This window comes from Felis catus, chromosome A3 (assembly GCF_018350175.1).
Source record: "Felis catus isolate Fca126 chromosome A3, F.catus_Fca126_mat1.0, whole genome shotgun sequence".
Taxonomy (NCBI): domain Eukaryota; kingdom Metazoa; phylum Chordata; class Mammalia; order Carnivora; family Felidae; genus Felis; species Felis catus.
The window spans coordinates 80,817,501-80,844,098 of NC_058370.1; the positions used below are offsets into that span (position 1 = coordinate 80,817,501).

The 26,598-nt window shown below is 33.3% G+C and overlaps 1 protein-coding gene across 14 annotated transcripts in view; it reads left to right on the top strand.

Annotated features, from left to right (window-relative positions):
* The window catches only part of EHBP1 (EH domain binding protein 1), a 365,510-nt gene that overhangs the window by 334,334 nt on the left and 4,578 nt on the right, over window positions 1-26,598 (top strand). For all 14 annotated transcript variants that reach the window (XM_045054259.1, XM_023251703.2, XM_045054260.1 and 11 more), the window contains 2 exons: window positions 22,142-22,241; window positions 23,371-23,444. In XM_045054259.1, the coding sequence (XP_044910194.1) occupies window positions 22,142-22,241; window positions 23,371-23,444 (174 nt within the window). The remainder of the gene's footprint in view (window positions 1-22,141; window positions 22,242-23,370; window positions 23,445-26,598) is intronic.

Consider the following 26,598-nt stretch of genomic DNA (forward strand, 5'->3'; position numbering starts at 1 on the left):
ATACTATATACAGTAAAACCCAATTGTGTTTTGAGTTGGAGACCTCTATTTCCCTTCTGGATTGTGGAATGTCATCATCATCTTTCCATTTTACATCCTTGATAAAGTTTAAAAGTCCTATATGAACATCTGGCTGTGTGAGTTTATGTGAAACTTCTTTAGCTAAATATTTCCAGAAACTAATGTCATTGTTTTAAGGAAAAGCTAAGGGAGAAGAAAGGAAGAAGTTGGGAGTGGGTGGTATTGCTAATTCTGCCCTCTTAAAGTTAAGGTGTAAATAGCACATCATTCTGGGTAATGTGTTTTGCTGGGTATCAGTGTTGATTGCATTAACTAGGGAAAACAGGTAAGAAAGAATTTTCCAAAGAATTTTAAGATTTCCTTAGTAAGCCTTATATAATTCATTTTTTTGTTAGTGAAAACTTTATCTTAAAGTTCTATTACTGAACGTTAGTCTTATGCAATCTGTGCATACCTAGTGCAATTTGTACTATTCACTTTCAGAAGCATTTGTGGAATAAAGGCTCTAAGAATCAACTTTTGAACAAATTCCTAATATGAACTTACAGTATTATAGCAGTTTGTTTTGTATAAATTATATAACATAAAGGTTTTAAAATGTGAACAGTCTTAGAGAACATCCATTTTCTTTAACTGATGAAAACATGGAGGTAGAGTAAGAGACTGGCACAGAGGTGTTATTTTCTGACTCCCAGTCCCATGGTGTTTGTTATACAGTTCATTTTTTTTTGTAAGATTCAATAACCAAATGTTTTAAGAAAAACAATGCAGATTTTTTAAATGTATCATAAAAATTACACTGCATTATTTGCTATCATGTATACACAGCTAAATGAATCCCTAATTTGAATCCCCTAAATAAACTAAAAAGCCATATTCTACTTCACTTATCTCATGTAGAGTACACCTTTTGTAGCTTAGACTCTGAACATTAGAGAAGGTAAAATATTATCTATAATAAAAATACATATTTTACAAGATTCCTGTAGGAAAATAACACATTTTAATGCAGTAAATTGGCACTGATTTTGTGATAACCAAATGCATTTCTCAGGTTCCAGTGGTTTGGGGTTTTTTAAAAATAGAAGGCTGTATACTGTTAAAATATTGTTGGAAGTAATTGCATTAGTCTTGTACCATGAGCACTATAGGTTTATTGCAGTGTCCTTTAAAATCTTTAGTAAGATTATTAGTCTATATTTTGATTCTTTTCATGTATTTTTCAAGTTACATATGTACCACAGCCCCTATTTAGCTTAATAGGGTAATAAAAATTCTAAGATATTTCATTGTACTAGTATGCAAATGGACTTACATAGGAGTAAGTCTAGGTTTCCTTAAAGAGGGCAACAGAATTGAAAACTGAGGCCAACAAATAAATGAAAGTTTCTCTAAATCCATTGGATAATAGAGGCAGTGTTAAGGCTAACCATAGTGTTGAACTAAACAGAGGGATTATTCCTGGGTTTTGCATCAGTTGTTTTCTGCCGGGTGGCCTCACTTGTCAAAAAAAAAAAAAAAAAAAGTTTAACAGGCAAACATTCACATAGGCACATTGAGAAAAGAAGTATGCTTAATTCCATCAAAGCTTTAAAAAAATCAATCATTAATTTATTCTAACTACAATTGTTGGTCATTTGTGAAAAGCATCTGGCCTCTAAGTCATAGGAACCCAACAGTACAATGTGAACACTTGTGGAGAAGCTTCAAATTTGGTATAATGTAAAAAAAAAAAAAAAAAAAAAAAAAAGCTATGTTAGTGTGTGTGTATCTGTGTCTAACCATACAGCTGCTTTTGTTGATTCAAATGCTTTAATTATACTTCGTTTTCTGGATTTCAAAAATGTTATGACTGCAAATGTAATGGGCTTTAAAAATTATAAATTTGTTAATTGGCAGCTTTAAAAAGTCGTGCTTTTTCACCTGTCTTTTCATGAGTCTTTGAAAGAGTGATATTTCAGCTATCTAAGCATTACAAGTCAGAAATGGTTTCTAATGAAGTCTAAATTCAAGATAGAAAATATATTTTTTAAATGGCTTCAGGAGAGACATACCCTATTTTCCATATGGCTAAGTAATTGTTAAGATATTTGTTTTAAAGCTGGACTTAGATACTCCTGACTGCTCTCTAATTTGATATAGCTAGTCCAAACGATTTTATTCAAGAAACTTTGGTAGGAGAATGCAGTGAAGTAGATAAATAATTTTGCAGCTATACTCATATTGCAAAGTATAGAACTAATTCAGTTATTATTACTGTAGTAACATCCTTTTTTTTTATAGCTTTAAAGCTAGCAGTAGAACAGCTCAGTGTTGGGATACATTAAAATATTAAGCTTTAAGTCAGATTTCATGTTTTAACAAGATATAAATAGACTCGCACCATAATCACATAATTATACATGGCAGTTTCTTCTGGGTTTTGTTGTTTGTTTGTTTGTTTGTTTGTTTGAAGAATGAGCTTTCAAACTGTAAAAGAAGGCCTAAGAAAAGCCTTAAGGGGTGAAAATTAGAGGTTAAATTAGAAATAAAGAAAAGTTGCATTGTTTTAATTGCATGTTCTATAATATGAATAGTTAATATGTAAAAACTATCCCTCCCAGAATGGAATACTTCTTAGTCTAGTGGCTTCTTAATGTACAAAGAAAATAAAGGGTGATAGAACCAAATGCCGTTATATCAAAGGCTTCATATAGAAATGATCCATTCTCTTACTGATAAAACTACCAGATTATTCATATACCATATTTCACTTACTACTACTCTTTAGCTTCTTCTGGGCTTTTCATAATTACAAATTAAGGAAAACTGTAAATGCTTCCCATAATTAAGGTTTGATTCTAAGTAAAATAATGACCAGTAATAAAAAACACTTCTTTTCACAATAGAAAAAAAATGGTAATTGTTAGACATTTATCTCATTTAATGCCATAAATATATTAATGTAACAAGATGACTGTGTTTTTAAAATGTGTATTGAAAATGAATTTAAATTTTATATGCCATATATAGCATTCATGTGTAAACTTTGTTTAGCCCTCATTTCAGAGGCACTGATGTCCAAAGTACTGTTAGGATACTAGAGATGAGAGGGAAATCACTTAAAACTGCTTGTGAAATATAATGTTTGAAATGGTTCTTTGAGAATGTGCAGATTATGACTTGCATAGGGACTCCTTCCAGCTCTCTGGGAAATGAGCTGTTGACATTCTTTTGGGTCATCATCCAAGATAGGAGGGCAACCACAAGGATTTAGCAGATAAATTCATCCCCAAAGACCTTTATCCATTTCATTGCAACTTGGAAACATTCATGTTGAATAGTAGCATTAATGTAGCCCATTTAGCTCTTCAAAGTGAGCTTTATGTATTAAAAAAAAAAAAAAAAAAAGAAAAGAAAAAGAAGATGACGATGAAGAAAATCAAATGACTAGGGTAATAGTTGTTTAAGTCTTCTAAGAGGTATTCTTTATTTACATAATTCTAAAGCACAAACTATTTTTTTCTCTCTATACTATTTTCAGAAAAGAATTGAGTTCTATTATAGTGAGCAGTAAGCTTTTGAATTTTAACTAACTGAATCAGCCCATCATGTTACTTGTTAGTTGTTCATGACAAAGAACAGAAAACAAATGTTTTAGTGTTGTGTTCTGAAATAAATGGCAACATTTTTAAAAGATTGAAAATTATGTCATTTAGGTTCTGTTTCTGACTCCTTTTGGACTTTATGATTCAGGCAAAAGAGAAAAGCAAAGCATTGATAAATGTATTGAGGGTATGCACTAAGATTCACACACATGTCCTTTCTTATAAATGGTGAAAAAAAACTTTTTGACTCAAACTGGAATGATACTATATAGGGCTGAATGTGCAGGAAAGGTTCCCACAATGCATTGTGCAAACCTAGGGCTAACAAATACCCTGCTGCTTTGAAACCCCCCCAAAAGACAAAAGCACAATGAAATAGAAAGCTTACCACCGGTAGCTTTCAAAACGACAAACTAGGCAAACTATACATCTCCACCACTCCAATTTTGTCAGAATGCTAATGAGCTTGCTCTGATCTTTACTCGGCTTCCCGTGTTTTCTACATCTTCAAGGACCACATGGCGCTAGCAAAATAAAGACAACTAAATGAGAATTTCGAATGCTTTTTGTGTTAGGACCTGGTGCTTTTCAGTGGACGCACTCGTTGAATATTCTCAACTTAAAAGAGTACAACAGGGGGTTGGGTATGAACTTTTTAACAGGAGGAAATTTGTACAAAAGTAAATTAGTGAGATGAGGAAAATATGAGAAAAATTTCTGATTAATTTCCACTCCATAATATCAATGACACCTTCAGCCCCACTCATACTCTTCTAACAAGAGATGCTGATAAAAGATGAATGATTCTGTGTTGTTCACAGTGAATGTTTAGTGGTTTTTTAATAGCAGCATTCTACATAAAAGGCACCAGGAAGTACTCCGCATTAGCAGTTGAGATCACTAGTTAATAGGATGATGTCTTTTAGCTTTTGTCACAAGATTATTAGAAAGGATGGGATTCTGTTCTCATCGTGGCATAGTTGGAGTGCCTGTTGAGTACAAGTGCTAAAATACAGGTTTCTCAGTATTGTTTCACATGTAAAGCAAAAAGCCTTTTAATGCAACACCTTTTTCCTTTTTTACCAGGTGATTTTGTTATTGATCTCTAATCTGCCCCTTTCACTATATTGAATGCTTGAAGTGTTCTGCTTTTCACTGTAGCCTTGATGCTAGCTATTTGTGTCTATAAATTCATTAACATTAAAACAGAGTCTCTATAAACTGTTTGAATCCATGATTTAGAAAATGGCAGGTTGTATACTTTTTATGGTTTAGGGTATAGATAACAGCCTGAGTAAGTACTGTAAAAATAGGTTCTTTGATAAAAAAAATTTATGAGATTTAAATTATATATTTGTAAGAAACATATTTTTCACTAGCTCTATCTCTTTTCTCTAGCAATCACTGTACACTTAGGAGATTAGGAGTAGTCAGCTGCATCTCTCACCATACCCATATCTGTAAGGGGAAAATTAAAACCAAAACTGGACACATTTTTATATATGAAGATATCTGAACTTAGTAAATAAATAACCAGGAAAGGAAGTTTGATACAGCAACACTTTTCAGGTTTTATGTGGAGAAAATTTTTGGCAATTTTTTCATAATACATAAAGTTCTGATATTTCTATATACTATTCTTTAAATTTTCTCTTATCCTGAAAAATTGTATTCTCATACATTCAGCTTTGAGCATGTGGCTTAAGATCTTGCCTCTTAAGATACTGTGATTTATTCACACTTTTAACAAAGAAGTAGGGATACCCTACCTTAATAAGAATAACATGGACAACTATAGTTAATAAAGTCAGCAAAAAGTAGAAAGTATCTTCTAACTAGAACAACGGGGGTGTTTTACATCTGGTTATTCTATATTCTCTATCATTAGTATGATATTTCTATGCTTCTTACAAGTATGGATGGAACTTAGTATTCATGTAATAAAATATCTCCATTTTGTATAGGTTCTTTTTAAATAGACATGAATATGTCTACTTGCATACAAATTACAATGAGAAAAGAGGCCATGTCAAGGGAAAATATACATTAAACTGTGAGATATCTATTTTGGCATGTTAGTTACAAAACTGAAAAAAATTTAAGAACTGTAGATTTCTTCTCATTAATGACATTTTTTTCTAACATCATATGACATACCACGGTAAAACAGAAAATGAAGTTTTAGGTTATTAAAATAGAATGTTTCCATTTGATCTCCATAGACATAAAATATAAAATGGACAAAGTATGATATCATATTATATCTGCGAAGGAACTTTTCATAAATAGGAACAAAATAAGTAAGAGAATCTGGTCCTATAAAGCAAATTGAATGATATCTAAGGTTCTGAAATAGTATAGACTTAGCCTATAATTCCCCACTAAAATAATTACTTCTGATGATTCATAAGGCATTGACTCGGTGTCATGATAAAGGAGCCAGTAAAAAAATTAACATTTTATGTCTGAAATTTTTCTACAAAGTGAGTTTTCAGTATAGTTTCCAGAGGCGTTGAGCTACATCCTTTGATAGACTCTAAGAGTTGATAGAAATCATTCCTTTTTGGAAGTAAAATGGTAATATACTTTTGGTAAATGTGGTGTTCCAGGTGTCTTTTGTGTGTCCTGTGTTTTTAGCTGTGTCAGAATTTTAACTTTATGTCCCCAAACTCCAAGAATGCAAAAAAATATAAAATCATTTTCTAGTTGCGAAAAGTGACATAACCACATGCAATTATATTCAAATCTGATATTCAGAAAAATTAAGAGCATGAGAAAACATGTCAAACAATTGATTCTGTCACATCTTTGATTAGCAGAATCATAGCCAAGTAGAACAGTGAGTCAAGGTGCAGTTCACCCAAGGTATCCATGTGAACCTTCTCTCTCATGTTCTTATCCATTACATACTGAAGCCCTCTGTCTTCCATTGCTGTTTGCATAATTATAAGGGAGGCTTTTCTTCCATGCTTAAAATCTTTAGTATACTTTCATCTGGAAACATGGGGCTCAGCGGTGAGTTGGGACCCTGGCTGGGAGAATGATCCCATTCTAGTGCTTGCTATATTCATTCCTGATTACTAGCTTAGCTTTTCATAGTTTTGAACCTCAGTTTCCACTTTAACAGAATGAGGACAATATGGCTTTTAAAAAAAGTAGGGGAAAGAACGTTAATTCCCATAAAGGAGGAAATTCATTTATTCTTTTATGTCTCGTGATTTTCCTTCAACAAATATTTTTGGGTCCTGTTCTGCCTATACTTTGAGTGTAGAAACTAAACCCTGGTTAGCGAATATAATGACTTCAAATTTGGTCACACTAGGTCAAAGTTGATATGATGTGGCAGCTAAGAGAATTGTGAGAATTAAATTAGATACCTTATATCAATCATTTGCATAATGTCTGGTGCACATACAGTGTTCAATAAATGTCAGCTAATATTATTTATATAATCTCTTCAATACTTAAACTTATCAAAGTCACCTTTGAAATAAAAAAATACCAAAGGATGAAAAACACTAGTATGTTAGGAAGGTTACCTATCACCATCAAGCATGAAATAAAATATTTATAATAAATTAATATTGTTCTCTTTGCATATATATACATTTTATTTATTATATATTACATCAATACTAGAATAGTGCTTTGATTATTGAAAATAATTAATTATGAATAGAAATACAATATAAAGGAAATAGTAAACTTTGTTTTAAAAGGAAAGTTTAAGGGGTGACTGGCTGGCTCAGTCGAGCTCTATGCTCGTGACTTTTGGTCTAGGGTTGTAAGTTTGAGCCCCATGTTGGGTGCAGAGATTACTTAAAAAAAAAAATCTTAAGAAAAGTAAATAAATAAAAGGAAAGTTTACATTTTAAGGTGCTTACAGTATTTTTGCTGTTTGCTTTTTTATGTCTTCAATTTTAAAAGTTAGTAATATTCCTAAATTATTTCCTGTCTTTAGTTTTTTCCTTCTGTAGTTACAAGAAAAATTAAACCTACTGCCATACTTTCAGAATTTCTTTACTCTCACAATTTGTTCAGCTAATTCAAACATCTTCAATGTCTTGTTTCTGTCTGCATTTCAGTATTTGGATTATTTAAAGAAGGAACATCTATAAATTATATCGAAGTGTAGTAGCACTCAACTGTTGTTGAATCATTCTAGTTCTTGCAGTAGATATTGGATCATGGGATTTCTAGAAAGGAATCTCTGATGCAGAATATAGAGAACCTCCTAAGGTTCTCATTTCTAACATTTGTTTTTTTCTCCTTGGCATTCACTGTATGTCCCAGCCTTTTAGTATATAGTCTTAAGGTGACTTTTTCATTTGCTGATTCATGTTTGTTCATTTATCCAGAACAAATGTATATAATTTCTACCAGTGATATTTAGAAAGTATTTTCCACTACTAAGAATTTGAATTGGAAATATAAAATATAATTTTGAACCTAAAGTATTATCACATCACCATAATTTTTAATTTGGAACATGTCTATTGCCTAAAGTGAGGTACATCCTTATTCTAGACTGTAATAAAATTTTTTAACACTTAAAAAAGTAGAAATTCCAGGAAAATGTGTTTTTCTCAGCAACTATCTATGAAACAAAATTTAGGCATTTGAACTGATTTGGCAGCAACATGTTTTTCTTCTGAATGTGAAATTAAATTTGTGTAATGTCATGCCAATGCTAAAATAACATCTTATACATGAAATATCACCCTTTCTTTAAAAAAAAAAAGATCTCGGTGACTTATTTGTAAAAGGGCTAAGACAGTGGTTCTCAAACTTTTATCTACATTAAAAAACCACCTGAGGAGTTTGTTAAAAATACGGATTCCCAGGACCTACCTAAAAGATTCTGATTCAGTGGATCAGAGGTGAGGCCCATATTCTAGGCAGTTCTAATACAGGTGATCCACAGACCACATTTTAAGAAACATGGGGCTGAGTCCACAGTGCTACAAATGCTAAGTAGCACAGCATAAAGATGTCACAGCATAGACTTTGAAAACCAACGAGATACCAGCTAGAATCTGGGTGGTCTTAAACAAGTTAGTTAACCTCTCTGAGCTCCTGTTTATTTCCTCAGCCATTAATTTTTAAAAAAAGGCCAATAAAACCTATTTCAGAAGGTTATTGAGAGTATAAAATATATTGATACAGATATAGATAAAATTTAACAAAAATAAGAGTCCTTGGCACAAAGTTGGGCAGGGGTTAGTACTCAATATAAAAGTAGCTGCTGCCGTCAAGTACAGTAGTGGTTTCTTTATCGATTATTGTTTCTACCTTTACTTTAAAGTTCTTCTTAGCTTCTAAGTAATATGCCTATCTCCCATTCTATCACAACTCTTCTCTTCCCTCAACGCATACACACACACTCTCTGTGTCCCTCTCTCCCACCCCCCCCCCAAAATGCCTGAAGAACTGATTTGGCAATTTGACATAAGACTGGAAAGATGCTGGTGTCACTTTTTTGTTTGTTTGTTTGTTTTAACCCTTGGCTAATTAAAAAATAAAAATAAAAAAACACTCATTACTGGGTGAACGTTTACAAAACTAAATAAATATCTAGGAGAAAACCTTAGGAATTTGCTAGTTCCTCAATCTATATACACTTCAGTGAATTGATATACTAATTATATGAGTTTCATGAGGCACATATAGAAGTAAACAAGAATTGGGGCACCTGGGTGGCTCAGTCAGTTAAGTGTCTGACTCTTGGTTTCGGCTCAGGTCATGATTTCACATTTCTCGAGATCGAGCCCCACATTGGGCTCTGTGCTGGCATTGTGGAGCCTGCTTGGGATTCTCTGTCCCTGTCTCTGTTCCTCCCTACTCCTGCTCTCTGCTCTCTCGCTCTCTCTCTCTCTCAAAATAAATAAATTTAAAAAAATTTTTTTAAATAAACAAGCATTGTATTTTGAAAATTTTATTTCAGGACATCCATGTAGGAACCAACTTTGCAAATGCATTGTCTCTGCTTCTGTTTCATACTGACACTATTCCTAAGAAGCTTAACCAAGATTTCACAATTTGATCTGATAAAGAATGACATCAGAGATGGCTAAGCGTGTGTGAATTGCCTCCTCAGTCCAGAGTCAAAATCAAGGTAGTTTGTGAAAGGATGTGAGCTCTGCTCCAACACCTTTCTCCGAGTTTCCCCAAATGGAAATATTTTTCTTAAAAATACAGATGTTAATGTACAGAGACAACTGGATATTTGCTTACCCTTTATCTTTGGGTTAGAACTGTCCAACTGAATAGCCGTGAACTTTCTTTTTATTGTTATTCAGACTTACAAAGTTCTGCTTTCAAATCATTGTTTGTTCCATTGTACAGAAATTACCAGCTATCTAGTGGATTGTAAATTATTACATCTTTCCTTCAGTTACTAAGTAGGTTTTTAACATTTTTGCATAGGCTATAGGTGCACTGCATAAGAAAACTAAACATATATAATCATTGCCATCTGTTTCCCTGTCCCCACATATCATTTCTAAGCTGGAATGTGAGAGGCATTATCCACTCAGAGGAGCTGTTTCTTCAGGAGAAGTTTACAATATAAGTTAAGGAAAAACGTCAAGCTGGTACCTTTTTTTAAACTCGGATTTTTTTTCTCTTTGCCCCTCCCCCACTTTTGTGCATTCTCTCTCTCTCTCTCTCTCTCTCTCTCACTCTCAAAAATAAACACTAAAAAATAAACAAGTAGATAAAGTTAAGTTAGATTTTTTAAATGCTTACTCTTATTGATTTGTAATGTTTATTGCTGATTAGTTTTATGTAAAGGTGTGTGTGTGTGTGTGTGTGTGTGTGTGTGTTTTGATTGGGTAATTTGGATGAATGTTGTAGAGGGAGGAAGATTAATCAAAATTGTGTGATTATTTTCATAGCTGCATAGTCTGAAAGGATAAAGTTTGGTACAAATATGTATATATAAATAGTTATTTTCCTGAGGGAGTATAGTGGACTTTATTACCAAAATAAGAGTATGTGAATTAGTTTTCTCTTCTGTTTTTATACTGGTGACATTGAGTGGGAGATGATATGTAAATTCACAGTACAACCAGTTATGAACATCCAACTTGTGAGTGCTTTCTGCATTTATTGACTGTTTATATATTTTACCCACCCCAAAGCCACCCAACCCCACTCCCCCAATACCAGTTCACTCTGAATTAATAGCACCACTTGGTGGCCAAAGCTAGGAATTGTGTAAAACACCAACATTTCCTCCCCACCAGCATATTCTCCCTAAATAGACACTTCTAATCTGAGATTTGATGGACTTGATCATAGCTCTATCTGTTGTGCTTTTGAAGGATCTACCTCCATAAGGAAAAGTTTAAAAATAATTTTTTTAATTTCAAAGTGAGTTTATTATGCATTTCAATGCTTTAAAAACTAGCAATAGTTATATATTGCATGTAAATAACTGCCCACAGAAATAAATTATTAGCCATAAATGTTTTAATTTCTTATGAGAATAAAATTGGAGGTAAAATTTTAAACTTTTAATACCACTTGTTTTAATTCAAGTGCTTATTTTGAATCTAATTAAAAGATTAGTAAAATTATGCTGAACATTGCAAAATTGTCCACGTTGACTAGGTAGCTATTTTGCTAAATTCTGAAATATTAATATTTATTTATTTGGTTATTTATAAAATAAAATTTATTTATTCCAATAATACCAACAGAAATATTGTGAGGACCAAACAGACTTGGAGTTCTTATGACTTTGGGTGAGAATGTACATTAAGTGTGTTAGATGTGATTGCTCTGACCCTTTATAAGTAAGTTGTATCTTTGGAGAGAAAGGGAGAAGATATATAACACAATAGAAGGACATACAGCTAACTGCTGGAGATTGGCCTGTAATATTTATGTAAGAATCTAAGAATCTGAAAGGGACTTTTGGGGTAGCATGATGCTCTTCAATCTAAGAAGTATCTAAATATTTCTATCATGATAAAGAGGGGACTTGAACATATCCTGGGGATTAAGTTGATGAAAAGTCTGAAAATAACTTCATCTTTGGGAATTCTAGAGATTCTGGGAGTTACACATTAGATTTTTATTTTCTTTGAATTTCTGACTGAAGATACTGCTATTAGTAAGAGAATCTTTGAAATAGATTTAACGGAATATGTAAAACCTTGGAAAAGGGAACATCTCTCATAGAGGGTTTGCATTTGAGTTGATCCTGTAAGAAAAGGCAAATGGGTAATAGGCAGTTGATGGGCCTCCATACTTGAGGCAAATGAAAAGGTTAAAATGATGGTAGGATGCATGTGGTTGACTAGTCCAGTAAAATGGATATGTAAATATAGAGATTTCTTGCTCAATGTAGCTAACATCTTAAGATTTGCACCAAATTTCCCAATGTGTTTACTTCTGTGGGTAGCCCTTTCTGTGTTTGCATAGGCAGTCAGGAAAACAGTGAGTCTCTGTCAAGGAGAAATCACCATTCCTTGCTCCATTAATAACCCTAGGACTCAGAGAGTCAGAGAGGACCCTAAAGCTTGAACAAAGAATGTGGCTCCTTTATGTGTGTGTGTAGAGAGAGAGTGAGAGAGAGAGAGAGAGAGAGAGAGAGTATACAGCAATAGCCATATAACAATAGCAACCACCATTGCATTGATTAAATAACATTATACACCAGGCACTATTCTGAGTGTATTACGTATGTTAATTCACTTATCTTCACAGAACCCCCCCTGAAGTAGTACTATTATTTCTGTTTTACAAATGAGGAAACTGAGGCATGGGGAGATTAAGTAATTTATCCAAGTTCTCATAGCTCTTCAAGAGCAGAGCTGAAATTTGAATACTCCCTGATAATCCAGTGCGAGGCAGAGTATTCTTGTTTGGCCATTTTCATTGAAGGATACCTCAAATGCTCAAATAGAATCAGAATAGCTTATAGTTAGCCAAGAAGTGGACAGGTCTTTCCCTGGAATCATGTTTCTAGAAGACAGTATACACCAACCTATAATTCAAGGATCACAAGGATATATCTGCATAGGAAGAAAGGCTGATTTCCCCTTGACATCCCTTGATGTACTGCTCTGAGATCATTGTTAAGTTCTAGTGGCCTATATTGGAAGAGCAAACAAAATCCCCACTACAAATGGATGTACTAAGTGAACAGAATGGATTTTATTTTTATCAGAGATTTGAAAGTTTGCTTTTTGCTTTGTTTTGTTTATGCCATTTTGCTTATCAGAATCATTGAGAAAAAGCTTTGTCAAGGTTGGCCTGAATTCTAAATGAAGGGCCTGTTCTGGTAAGATTGGTTACCTGTGTGTGTCAGGTGGGGTGGCTAAGAGTGGTGGTTGACAAGATAGACTGCCTGGATTTGAGGCCTAGTTCTACCACTAGCTAGCACTAAGTTATATAACCTCATTAAATATTTGATGCTATCATCATCGTCATAATTATCATTATTATTCCCAGCCCATGAGAAAGTTACTGGTTGTCACTGATCTGATAAGGGAGATATATTACATAGAGTAGTTTCTGTGAGACATTGTTATTCTCAGGGCTTCAGGAAACAGCACTGTGGATACAAGTCCATTGTGAATGCCCCTTGTATAGCCTGATGAAGAGAATGGCTCCACTGAGAATATTAAGGGGCATTGGATAAGTTGGTATATTGCTGAAATCCACACTAGTCACCTGGCCTGGTCTTGAAAAACAGCATTGATTACCTTTGATTCAAAGTGTTCTGTAATTTTTGAGTGCTGCTGGAGATGGTTCTGCAGTGTCCCATTTTGATTAGGCTTCTGTGTTCTATGACTGAATGTGGCCATAGGCTAGAGAGGGATAGGTTAAATTCCCTTCTGCTCTCCCTCAATGAATAAAGATATTTAAGAAGGTACATAAGGAAGGATATATCCCAGTGTTACTTGGTTATCTGAACCCAAGCATGATTAAAGAAGGTATAGAGTAGAAGAGGAAGTTACTGTCCAGGCAGTGCATTGGGGGTTGGGGGTCCGATCATCCCTTACTGGAAACTGGAGGCACTGAAGACACCATGGGTATGATTTTTAAGGACATTAAAACACTTTAAGGAACACAGGAGGGGGTTACCCAAAAGAGTAGCTGACTGACTGCATAATACATCTTTGGAGAAACTCTTTATTAAAAGGAGCCTATTTGGAGAATATCTACGTGGTTTGTCCTTCTATATTTTAAAAATGATACATATTTAATTTCCCACATTCTCAACAGAATCTAATCTCATTCTCACCTGGCATTTAGTAAATCACCTATTTCATCTGCATTGCCAATTTCATAAGCTGATTTTAAAGATGCTCTGCTTTTAATATCAAAATCTCTTTATGTAAAAAATGATGAAAACTTACATCCTCAGTGAAGGTTTTTATGTTATAAATATTTAGTTTTTCTTGTTGAGGACTTTGTTTTAAATTATATCCACTTTTACTTCAAATTGTCATTTTCATTTTTTTCTTTGTTTTAATAACTAGTAAACTTTTAAATGTGTTCTAGTAGTTCATAATTTTCTACCTTAAAATTTACCTTCTTTAGTCTTTGATATTAAGAAGTATTCCATGATCTCCTTTGTTCTTAAATCTCTAACACCCTGGAGATAACTAGACTCTTGTTACCTGGAGCACAGCCACATTGTTATGTCCTTGTTATGGCTGTCCTTTGTATGCAGCAGTGACACTGATGACCCAGTAGGGCATCCACTTTGTTGTTCCAGCTGCAGAAATGAGTTTGTACTGATTCACCCACATTTTTTTACCTATCCTGCTTAATACCAAAGACATACTAACTATACTAACTGTAAAATTTGTTATGACTACCAAAGATTTAAAATATAATTTGTGTTGGAGTGCCTGGGTGGCTCAATCAGTTGAGCATCCGACTTCAGCTCTGGTCATGATCTCACGGTCCGTGAGTTCGAGCCCCGCATCGGGCTCTGTGCCGACAGCTCAGAGCCTGGAGCCTGTTTCAGATTCTGTGTCTCCCTCTCTCTCTGACCCTCCCCTGTTCATGCTCTGTCTCAAAAAAATAAATAAAGGTTAAAAAAAAAATTTAGTAAAATATAATTTGTGAGTGTGGAGTTGTTTAGAAATTTACCCTCACTGTAATTATTCCTGATTATGTGTCTCTCAGCATTAGACTATGAGCCTTTTGAGGAGAGGGACCACATCTTGGTCATCTCTGTATCTGCATTTCCTGGCATAGTGCTGCACATCCCACATTGGCACATGCCATCACCCTCTTCATTATCATCTAGCTAGCATTTTTAGTCTTGGGTACTGTGCTAAGGACTTTACATAGATTTTTTCATTTAATGCCTCTAACAACCACATGAGATAAGCAATTTGATTACCCTGGTGGAAGTGAAGACTAAGGGGCACCTGGGTGGCTCAGTTGTGTAAGCTTCCAACTCTGGACTTTGGTTCAGGTCATGATCCCAGGGTTGTGGGATGGAGCCCTGCATTGGGCTGTATACTGAGCATGGAACCTAGTTAAGATTCTCTGCTGCCCCACCCCTCACCTTCTGCCCCACTCACCTGCTTATGCTCTCTCTCTCTCTCTCTCTCTCTCTCTCAAAAAAAAAAAAAAAAAAAAAGGGAAATTAAGAGAGGTCCATTAGTCTAAGATCAAGGAGCTCAGTCAATTTTTTTTTTTTTTTTTTAGCCAAACTGGAAAAAAAAAGCCATTTTGGATGCAGATCCAGTGTTCATCTTATTTGCATCATATTCAAAATGATGGCTCTAATCAGCGACAGGAACTATAGATAGTACAATTATACATTATGCTTGGCCTTATCAGAATTTATAGTCTTATCCACAAAAGTTCCTCAGAATCAATACAAGTAAACATTCATAAGGGTGGTACTTAAAGAGGTCTTTATTCTAAGGTTTGTTAGTCATTTCCATATATTTATGAATATTTCCATAAAATACTTAAGTTATAGATTGGGTTCTGAGACTGCCCTTTAAAAAAAATATGTCCAGGGGCTCCTGGGTGGCTCAGTTGGTTGAGCGTCCAACTTCAGCTCAGGTCGTGATCTCGCGGTTCGTGGGTTCGAGCCCCGCGTCAGGCTCTGTGCTGACAGCTCGGAGCCTGGAGCCTGCTTCGGATTCTGTGCCTCCCTCTCTCTCTGCCCCAACCCACTCGCATTCTGTCTCTGACTCTCTCAAAAATAAATAACATTAAAAAAAAATTTTTTTTAATACATCCAAATGACCTTTAAAAAAAAAAAGATGAGGGGCGCCTGGGTGGTTCAGTCAATTGGGTGTCCGACTTTGGCTCAGGTATGATCTCGCAGTTCGTGAGTTTGAGCCCCACATTGGGTTCTGTGCTGACAGCTCAGAGCCTGGAGCCTGCTTGGGATTCTGTGTCTCCCCCTCTCTCTCCCCTCTCCTGCTCACGTTCTGTTTCCCTCTCTCAAAAATAAATGAAAATATTTTTTAAAAATTAAAAAAAAGATGAACCTCTATTCTCCCAATGAAAAAGATGAACCTCTATTCTCCCAATGATAAGAGCCCCCCAGAAATTTTAACTTCCTTAAATATATAAAAGGTTAGAAATATCTTTTATAAGATTTAATTTAGCTATATAAACATGCATATTTAAAATCACATCTTAAAATACATTAATCTGGAAGTATTGCTTCTGTCCACTCCTACCTTTCAAGAATTACTTTTATTCAACTCTTCATGTTTGTCTTTAACATTAATGTCTCTGTCACCTCTGGAGCCACTCTCTAAGTCCTTTCCATGACATGACTGTGTGAAGGCCCTAGGACAAGGAGGGGGGTACAGAGGAGTCCACCAGGTGCAGTCCAAACAAAAGGGACTTCAAGAGAGGGGAGAACTGGCAGGGGAAGCTATCCATCTGTAAGCATGGCTCACAATTCAAATTTTCCCATTACAGGATGCCTAATTGATTCACTAAGTAGACAGTAGTCTGGTTCAATGATGCCTATATAAAAATGACTCACTATATTTTATTTTATAAAATATGTTAAATATACCTTTAAAAAGTGAATTCAGTTTTAGAGTTATGTTCTGAACGTTTTAACTTTAGTCACATGCCTATTTGTGGGTAGTCAAGATAGTCATGCATTAAGTGAAATGTGGATCATATTAATACCTTCACATGCTCTTAGCACTGAAAGGTTAGCAAGTGTAAACCCATCCCATATGTAACTTAAAATACTAAACTGTAAGTAATGTAAAGAGTTTTTTCAGTTATAATTTTTCCCATGATCATTCCTCCCATGCTTTTTAAATTTATTTTTATTTTTTTGCTGTTTTAAGTTTGTGCTAAGTTTATCTTTGGGAAATCTAGCAATGACCTTTGGCATAAAAAAGGCTGTTCAGACTCTATTAAGGAGTTGGTACAAGAAGACTGCTCTTAATTCCCAACCTTTAGAAATAGCTTCTTTTTATGTACAAGTTTATGGAGGAAGAATTTTGGTGAAGTTGTCTGTACCTCTTCCTGTAAGAAGTACATGCTAAAAGTCTATCAGAATTTATCTGTAGAGAGTTGTTGCCCTGAATCTCTGTTTTACCAAATAAGTAGATAAGAGATGTTTTTATTTTGAAAGAGTATGTTAGTTTTTATTTTACTGTAACAAAAGGAGATAGGATTTCCCCAAAGTTTATATTCTTAATACTATAACAAATATATCATGCCAAACAAATAGTTTTAAGACCACTGCTGCTGAAAAACATCAATAAAGATTATGAGATTCTTCATGTATTGATTACTGTTTGAGGATATTCTTGGGGTAGAAACATTTATCAGCTATTTGCTTATATAGTAAAATTTGTTTTCATAATAAAGCTATCTCCTAAGTTTAAAATATTTTCTAAAATTGATACACTGGAATCTTGCAGTAATGTTGGCTTTAGGAGTTCATGTGTCCATGGCCCTACATAACTACAGTAAATTCCTCTCTTTTGTCCATTAAATAAATCTACCAGATTTTGCTTCCTTTGTTATTAAAATATGTTTCTGCAGTACCAGCTACTTGGATACCTTCATGTGTCTCTCTACTGTAATACAGCCTGTCTTTCAAAGGCCATCATATTGGTGTTATCATACCATCAGGACAATTTGTAATGGCAACTTTTTTGTTTTTATGTTTGGTTTGGCTTTGTTACATTGTGTCCTTTAAGGGCCATGTGTGATCACTGGTCAGCCATCTCTTTGATGGGGCTTTGGCAAGATTTCAGCATTTAATGTTTTCAAGGTAGAAAATCTTGAATTTGTTTATATGTACAACAGTAGCCCACTACATCTTGGTATTTTCATTCTTTCGCACCGAAATCATCTTCTGTTTGGCTAAAATTGTATTGTTCTTTATTTTACATTTATATAAGTACTCACTGTCTAAAAATATATCTTTCTAAATAGGTAAGTTTATGGTAGAAGATTAATTAGGGAAGATTAATCGGTAGACAGTTTTTGAATATATGATTGATAATTTTAGGTTTTTGGCATCACTTTTCTTTTATTCATTTAAAAATTTACATTGAAAATACTACTTCTGAAAAAATAAATGAAAACTACATACGTATTCCTGGATGAATGAATGAATTCTTGAATGAAATTAAATCTTAACTGTAAATCTTTTTTTTTTTTTTTTGGAGGAGATGGAATATAAAAATGGTTGCTATAGTCAACTTGCTTTTATTAAGTATTTATACTGCATATAATGCTATATATTATGATGCTGTGTCCTCTTAAGTGGTTTTGTGAACTATGTCATAGGGGGAATGATTTGAAATTATATTTACATAGTTACTCTTTCTGTCATTATCATTATTCTTGATCATTTAATAATTTTTACAAATCGTATCCCGGCTGTAGTAATTGGCTAAAAGAAGAAACTGACCTTAAGAGATTGTGATGTCAGAAAAGATGTTACATTCTTAGAGGCAATATAAAAAACAGAAGTCTTTAAGAGAAAAAAAAAAGAAAAAATATAGTACCAGAGATTATATTAGTCAATACTTTAAAATGTTAATATGATTATGTTATTTGTAGTATATTTACCTGAGGTACTGTGTTTTAAAATACAGTATAACAACCCAGCCATGTTTTTACATTTCAGTAATTGTATATTGACCTGTAGTATTTTGTCACTTTTTATTTCAAAATGATCTTCAGGAGTATATGTCTTGGATTTTTCAGTTCGTAAAACTGAAAAAAAAAAAATTAGATTTTTTAAAGTATCAGTTTTGACTCTATGGTGACAAAAATGTAGCTGTCATTACAAATTAAAGATAATTTTGAAGGCAAGTAGCTAACCAGGTGAGGTTAAACAAGATAAAATGATTTATGGCCATTTTATAAAATAATGACAGTCTTCATTTTAAGCTACAATGTAAAGTGCTTTATTCTGAGATTATGTATTGTGGCAGAAGCTAAAACTGCCTTTTTTCTAACAGTGCCAGAATACAACCTCTTTTTCTTTTTGCACTAACAAGACTGCTTTACCACCACAGCCCACTCTAAGTAATTAAATCAATCCTTTGTACTTACCGTATTCTCCTCTAGTGACGGTACTAGATCTGATTATATGCTTCATGCATATTCAAAGTACCGCACTGACAGCTCTTTAATGAGCTCTTACTTAATCAGTATGAACAATGTTCATCTTGTTCTTTTTTTCCTCATGCATTAGAGCTAGGAACAGTTGGGAAAAATGAAACATCCAGCATTCATTTGAAAAATATATTGTACTTTGAAAAGTGTCTAAGCTGAGGAAGTTGCATTCTGCCCTTTAAAAGTCTGATGGACAAATTGGATTACTAGTATTGGATTAAATAACAAATGGTTAGAGGAGAAATGAGAAAAGCTCACTGTGATCACAGGCTTTAATATTTTTTGTTACTTATAAAGCTAAAGGGGTCTTTAACCAGTTATTAAAGTCAGGATTAATTTGTAATGGTTCAACTTACTGGCTTTTAAAAGCTTTTTAAATTTAAAAAATTTTAAATCCCGAAAAACAATAGTGTAATGATGTATTAGAAGAAAATTTAATTTTTTTATTACTAGGCTAAGTATAGATTTCCATCATTGTATACTATCTCAGATAAGGAGATAGTGATTCAGAATTGATTTAACCTCAAATATGTTTTTTCAGTTAATTTATATAATCTATGTGGCAGGGTGTAATGTGTCTTTAAATATTTGTTATTGTTAGGCTTATTTCCTTTTGAAACACAAGACTCTTGTATTATTAGTCATTTCCTAACAATTAGAGGAGGGGTATCTTTCATTCCTACTTAGAAATCATAGTCATGAGTTAAACTAAAAATAACACAGTACCATATCAATATTGTTTTTCCTCAAGGAAGCAGTCTTCCATTGAAGAAAATGATGCTAATTTAAGAGTAGGCTAGTTGCTTCTAGTATTGCTGAAAGCCTGAATTATAGGTTAAGTTAAACTCAAAACAAAGTTTTAATACGTCTATATTTTTAGAAGCCACTTATGTTATGAACATACGAATTAAGTCTTTAATCAGCAAATAAAATATCATAAAAACTGCACCTATTAATATTGCACACATGTGTCATTTCACTGATCAAAAAGGCCTTCACCAGGGTACAATTGGCCTTTTTCCAAATTGCAAGCTTTTTCTCAGCTTTTTCTTTCTACTCTTTCTTCTTTTGTTGCTACCCAGGGATTTTGTGCGTATCGCAGCCTGTATCACAGCCTGTATCACATGACCAGTGTCAAGACATCACATGGTCCAAAGTGAATACAAAACCAGCTACCCTAAAAGAGAGATTAAAAATACTGTAAAACAATAAAGACTTTTGTTCATACTCCAAAAAAAATCTATCCTACGTCTGCTTCATATCATAAAGTTTTAACAGCATTTAATGAAGGCACGTATCCTCACTATTCTCCCTAATCATGAACAACAGATATCTATTTTACAGGAATGCTCTGAAGTACATGTTTGATCTTTTGCACACAGATCAGCTCTTTATATTCTGTTTCCATTCTAAAAATTTCTTCAGATTTCTGTTAATGCAGAAATAGTTAAATTATGGTACGTCCATAATTTATGCAAATATTAAAAACAATGAGGTAGATCTTTGAACAGCATACCAAAAGCAAATCACAGGGCAATATATAATATGATCTTACTTATGCTAAAGACAAGAAACCTGTATGTGTCTATAAATAAGGCATAATGCTTGTATTTGATACACATAGTAAGCTGTGTGGTCTGAAAGGAGAGAGGCTAAACTGTAGAAGTACTTACTTCTGGAGAAAGGATATGGAGAAGGGAATGGGGAGGGAGGGGTTGGTGAAAAGAGGACATGGCTTTTCACTTAGGTATCTATTGTCTGAATTTTTTAAATGGGCTGGTAGTATGTTTGAAAGTTAAAAGAAAATATCTTGCTTAAAAAGAAAATAAAACTAAGATTTTATTTTTTATTAGATATTTAAGTTAGCCATATGAATCCATACAGAAGTGGAACTGAAGTATTAAATACTGGGCTAGCAAAACAATAAACCAGTCATAGGTGAAATTCAGAAAAAAGAAAGTAAAAAAATTATAAATTTGACAGGTACAATTTGAATGGAGAAGTGAGAAGAAGGTGGGGATTAATATTTTTCTTGAATGTGATTGTGGCCTACTTCTACATGAACAATACCAAATATATACTATATATTATAACCCTTGATATATACTGGCCTTCGGTGGGGAGTGGTTTAGATGATGAAGAATGAATTTTAAATGTGCAATCAGTAAATCTAAATTTTAGATCTTTTCTCTGCTGAAATGTTTTATGATTTACTGATTATTATTATGTTCATTATTATGTGTCTTTTCACAGGTAGCTAAAAGTATTTTTTGTAGCCTGGTCATTTATACTATATTTTAAATAATTTGCATGTGTTTACCCTATTAGGAATGATAAGTTCCAGAAAGATACATGAATATGTATCTTTAGTGTACTTTGGGGGAGGAAAATAAGAAAAAAAACAAGTTGTTACAAGTGGAAGCTTTCACAAAAATCTTTAATGATTTTTTAATGTTTGGTGGGTTTTTTTTGTTTTTGTTTTTTGTTGTTGTTGTTGTTTATCATGACCATATGTCTGTCAGCGGCATGAGTTCCTCACTAAAATATAATAACAAGTCAGCCTCTGGGGAGGATTTAAAAGTTGGAACACTTTTTTCTTTCTTTTTTTTTCTCTTTCTTTCTTTCTTTCTTTCTTTCTTTCTTTCTTTCTTTCTTTTTTTACTGTACTAAATGTTAGTATGATCTACAGATATGTTCAGGGGGACTGAAATATACACGCTGAATAATACCAGCTTTAAGATTGGCTTATGAACTTTTAGATGTTGATTTAATTTTTCAGGCCCTGGACTTCATTATGTTATTGTAAACAGTCTAATTTGTACTATTGGGGTAGCTAAAATGTTTCATGTAAAAAAAAAACACTTGTGCTAAACTATTACTTGGCTTGTAAACTGTCATATAATAAGAAATAATTTGCTGAATTACAGGAAGGAACACAGAAGAAGAAGAAGCTATGATGCAGGAATGGTTTATGTTGGTGAATAAGAAAAATGCCTTAATAAGGAGAATGAACCAGCTTTCTCTCCTGTAAGTACTCCTGCTTATGCTTGTTTTTCCCACAACAAATGAATCTTAGGCTTTTTGTCATTGCCTTCTTTGGGGTTTCAATTTAATTAGGCTTAATATTTTTCTTTCCTTGGAGATTATAGTATAGTTTATATAAAAATAAAAATTAAAAATTGTATACAATAATTTCTCATCTGAACAGTGAGTTTTTTAAAATAGTGATATATACTGAAAAAAAATGTTTATCATATAGAAAGCCAGGGAATATAAAAAATTTATGTATGTAAGAAATAAAACCCTTGTGCACAAAAAGGAGATTTGGATTATAGATATTAAGGGTTAGAGGGGAGAAGAAATAAAATTAAACTTTATTTAACATCACATTTTAAGTTAAAAATGGAAATAATTCTTAATATGGACAAAAGTACATTTGTATTTCACAGATGATGTTACCCTAAATTTGGATGATTCCTCAAATCATAAAAAGATCACTTTTGTGTACAGTAAAATGGAGACTAGACCAAATGTGAGCCTTCTTGGTCTTTAGCATTTAGTTCACTATAGGACTTAATGCGTGTTTCTTTCTCTTCACTAGCAATATTCTTATATTATGCCACCTAGTGTGGGAAGGAGCAGGCTTACATGTTTTATTTTAGCAAGAACCTCTATTTTTGTCATTTCTGCCACTCCTGAACTTGATTAAAAGAGTTATGAAGAGGCACAAAACTCAACCATTCCTGGATTTTTAATTGTCTCTGTATTAAATTTTCACTGGTAGTACTTACATGTTTCTTATATTCTTTTCACATGGTGGTCTAGACAAAAGAGTGTTTATTGTGAACTATGATAAATATTTTACAAAATAGCCTTATACCTGGCACTTAATAGAAGAAGCGTTGAAGAATGAGACTACTTATCTGAAGATTAAACTATACCTCTGTGCAATTCAAAATTGAAGGAGAAAAATGATAGCACTAGTAAATATTCAACCTAAGGAAGGTTTTAGGTTTGTGTATCATTTGTTTGGAGTAGCTTAAAGTTAAAGAGAAAAGTCAGTTATGAGTCCTAAAATCAATGTAACCTAAAGGTTCTTTTAAGTGTTTAATGATTTAGTAATTAGCATATTGATGAACTTTTGCAACTTGCCTAGGGAAAAAGAGCATGATTTAGAACGACGGTATGAGCTGCTGAATCGGGAATTGCGGGCAATGCTAGCCATTGAAGGTAAGAAATGCTGTGGTGGTGTGAGGTATGTGAAGTGTCAACTGTCAAAGAGATTTAAAGAGTGTAATACACTTCTGGTCTCACTAGGTGTGGCCTGACTAGGAACCAACAGGAATTACAGATAATGCCTTAGAGTCAGAAAGCAACAGTCACGTAAAACCTAAGAACCATAATTCAGGTAGATATTCATTATGTATGCTAGTAAACACAAAATTGTCTTAACTCTTGTCGGTAAGCTGAAATGTCCATTAAGTGGAAAATATAAGGAGTGAAATGATTTAATTACCTTTTACTATGTGAAATTTAAGGTTGTTTTTACAAGGGAGGTTGGGGAAAGATTTATCATTTTGATTTTTCACATCAGACTCTAAATTTTACCTTAATATTTAATTGATGTCAACACTGAAATATGCCTGCAATCTACTATAGTTCTTAAGATCCCAACTCCTATTAAATGAATATTCAGGCAAAGATTGACATAAGAGATAAATGAAACACTTTCATTCTTTTCATAAAGCTTTTAAATGAATTATATAGTAATCCATGGTTCATAACATCAGTAAACATCAGCTAGCTTAACTGTGGCATTTACTATATGTGATTAAAAAAAAAATTCTTATGTGTTTAAGAATGCTGTTCTCCTTACACCTTTTAGTTGCAAATGTCTTATAGTTCAAAGATGTCTACTTAAAAACTAATCCTTTTGGGCTCTGTAAAATGGACCTTTTGTCTAATCAATGCAAATTGATTTTCCTATTCTATATTGACCTCTTAACCCATTGACTGTCCATAGTAATTTCCTTCTTTACCTGATAAGGTACCTGATCCATAATAAGCCAATTCTAATTAGTTTAGAAACTAGAAATTTAAGTTTTAAGGGAAAGCCAAATGAAACCATATATATTTTTAAATATGTCAATTAATATTGTGATTAAATAAACTATATGCTATTTATCTAAATGTAATCTTATCCATGTATAAAGGTTTTATTTTTAATTACTTTTGTATCTGTAATCTCATTTGATAAATATGACTGACGTTTGTATATCCTCATTTAGAAATCTGATTTACCTTATTTAAAAGCCTTCAGATAACTAATTTCCTTCAAATGGCTATCCAAATGTATCAAATTATAAATTGATAATGACTATAGAATTTGTCAAAATTATTTAAGAAGTTCTGTGAAACTTGCCATTGAAATAAAACGCACAGGTATGCTAAATGGTATTTTTCCTCTTGATAAAATTTTTGTAGTCATGATGTAGCCTTTAAAAGAGATTGGAAAGCTAAATAGTTGAAAAGTGGGTATAGCAGATACTATTTATATGGCATATATATGTATGTGTAATATAAAATGTATGTATATATAGTATGTATAATGTATGACTCATTATACAGTTTATTCTTTATAGATTCATTATACATTACACTGAATACAGAGTATTAAAAACACTCTCTCATGTATAGTAAGTTAAATTATCCCAAAAATACAGCTTGATACAATACAGTTGACTTTTAAGGCAGATAATGCTTCTGTCCCCAAACCAGTATTATTACCAAATATCATCTTAAAAGGAGAGCCATGATACATTTAAAAGATCTCATTTTTATGGGCAGTCCTGTCCCTATCTACCAAACCTGCAATCTTGAATAACTTAACATTTTATCTGCCTTTTCTTCTACATATCAGTATAAAGTCATTTTTAAAGAGGGGGGAAAAAGTGTTTTTCTTCTTCAAACACCTTTAATACAATTGGTAGTTTTGTGAGGTTTTGTTCTGTTTTGTTTTATTGTTTAATTAAGGTCACTGTTCCATATGTGATTGTGCCAGTTTCTGTTGCTGGTTGAGGGAAAAAAGAGACTTGAGGAAAAAAGCAGCCTGTTGATGACAAATAAAGACACTTTGTTAGTAAGAGGCCTGTCCCACTAGCCTGGGCAGTGCATGGGCTGGGCTGTCCTAGACAGGTACTGACTGCGTGATGATCAGTTCTGTGAATACAGTGTCCTTTGAGCCAGGCTTTAGAATGTACGCACATACAGTTCAGTAGCCTTTTGGAGTGTTAAAACCCACAGAAAAACACATGAATAGGCAACACTAGTTGGTTTTGTTTTGCCTTCCTTTGTTTCAAGGTTCATTCCTCTTTTCTTTCCTGTATCTTCTATTTAGTAGCCATAAGATGGTTTTCATAATAAGTAAACTAAAATATTTTCAAAGAAATCTGCTGCTAAAACCATTTACCAGGAGAAAAGCACAGAATGTTAATAGCCATATAGCACATTGAAAGAAATATTAACAGCTTGGTTGAGAGGGAAAAAAATTCAATATATCCATTCTTCTGAAAATCCATAATCACTTTGGCCTGTTTTTTGCCTTTTTTTTCCTTGAGGTGTTTTTCATAGCAGGAGTTTCACTCTACTGAGCTAAGTTGTAGGATCCCTTAAGCTAACAAACATCTTTTAGATACTTTTCCTATAGTTTTTTTGTTCCAGATTATTTAATGCCCCCTCAGGAAAGATAAATTCATTTCTGCACACATTGGGGTGGGCTTTTAGAAAGTGGTGTGTTCATTTTCTGCACAAGAAATGGATCTTCTCTAGGATTTTGTACATCTTGATTTATTCTTGGCTTAGAGTTTGAAGTGGGTGCTCTTCTAAAGGGATTTATGCATAGGTTCACTATTTTTGTAGTTATGGTTTATATGATAAGCTTTTTATATTTAAAATCAATATGTAATCCTGTGGAGGAGCTTATCCCCTAAAACCCCATTTGTAAATCTATTTTAGCTTTGTTACACAGCACAGCCACAGTCTTCCATAGATTGATTAGGTACAGCAGTAGAATCCTATCAAATGGCCTGCTCTGATGATGATGCAAACTCTTTCAGGATTGCTAGTTGACTGGAACTAAAGATAAGACTTGACTGCAATCCCCCAATGTGCTCTTTACAAAACTAGTGTTAATTTTCATCAAAGTGCCAGGCTTATTTATAGTGGCAAGGTTGAAGGTTTACTACAAGAACTTTAGGTCCTTTCTATCGAAGTATTTATAGGTATTTCTTTTGCCTTTTTTCCAAGGTAATTATCAACTTCAGCAAATAAACTCAATCGGGGAATGAATAATTGGCCCTATATATAAAAAACAGATTTTTAAATT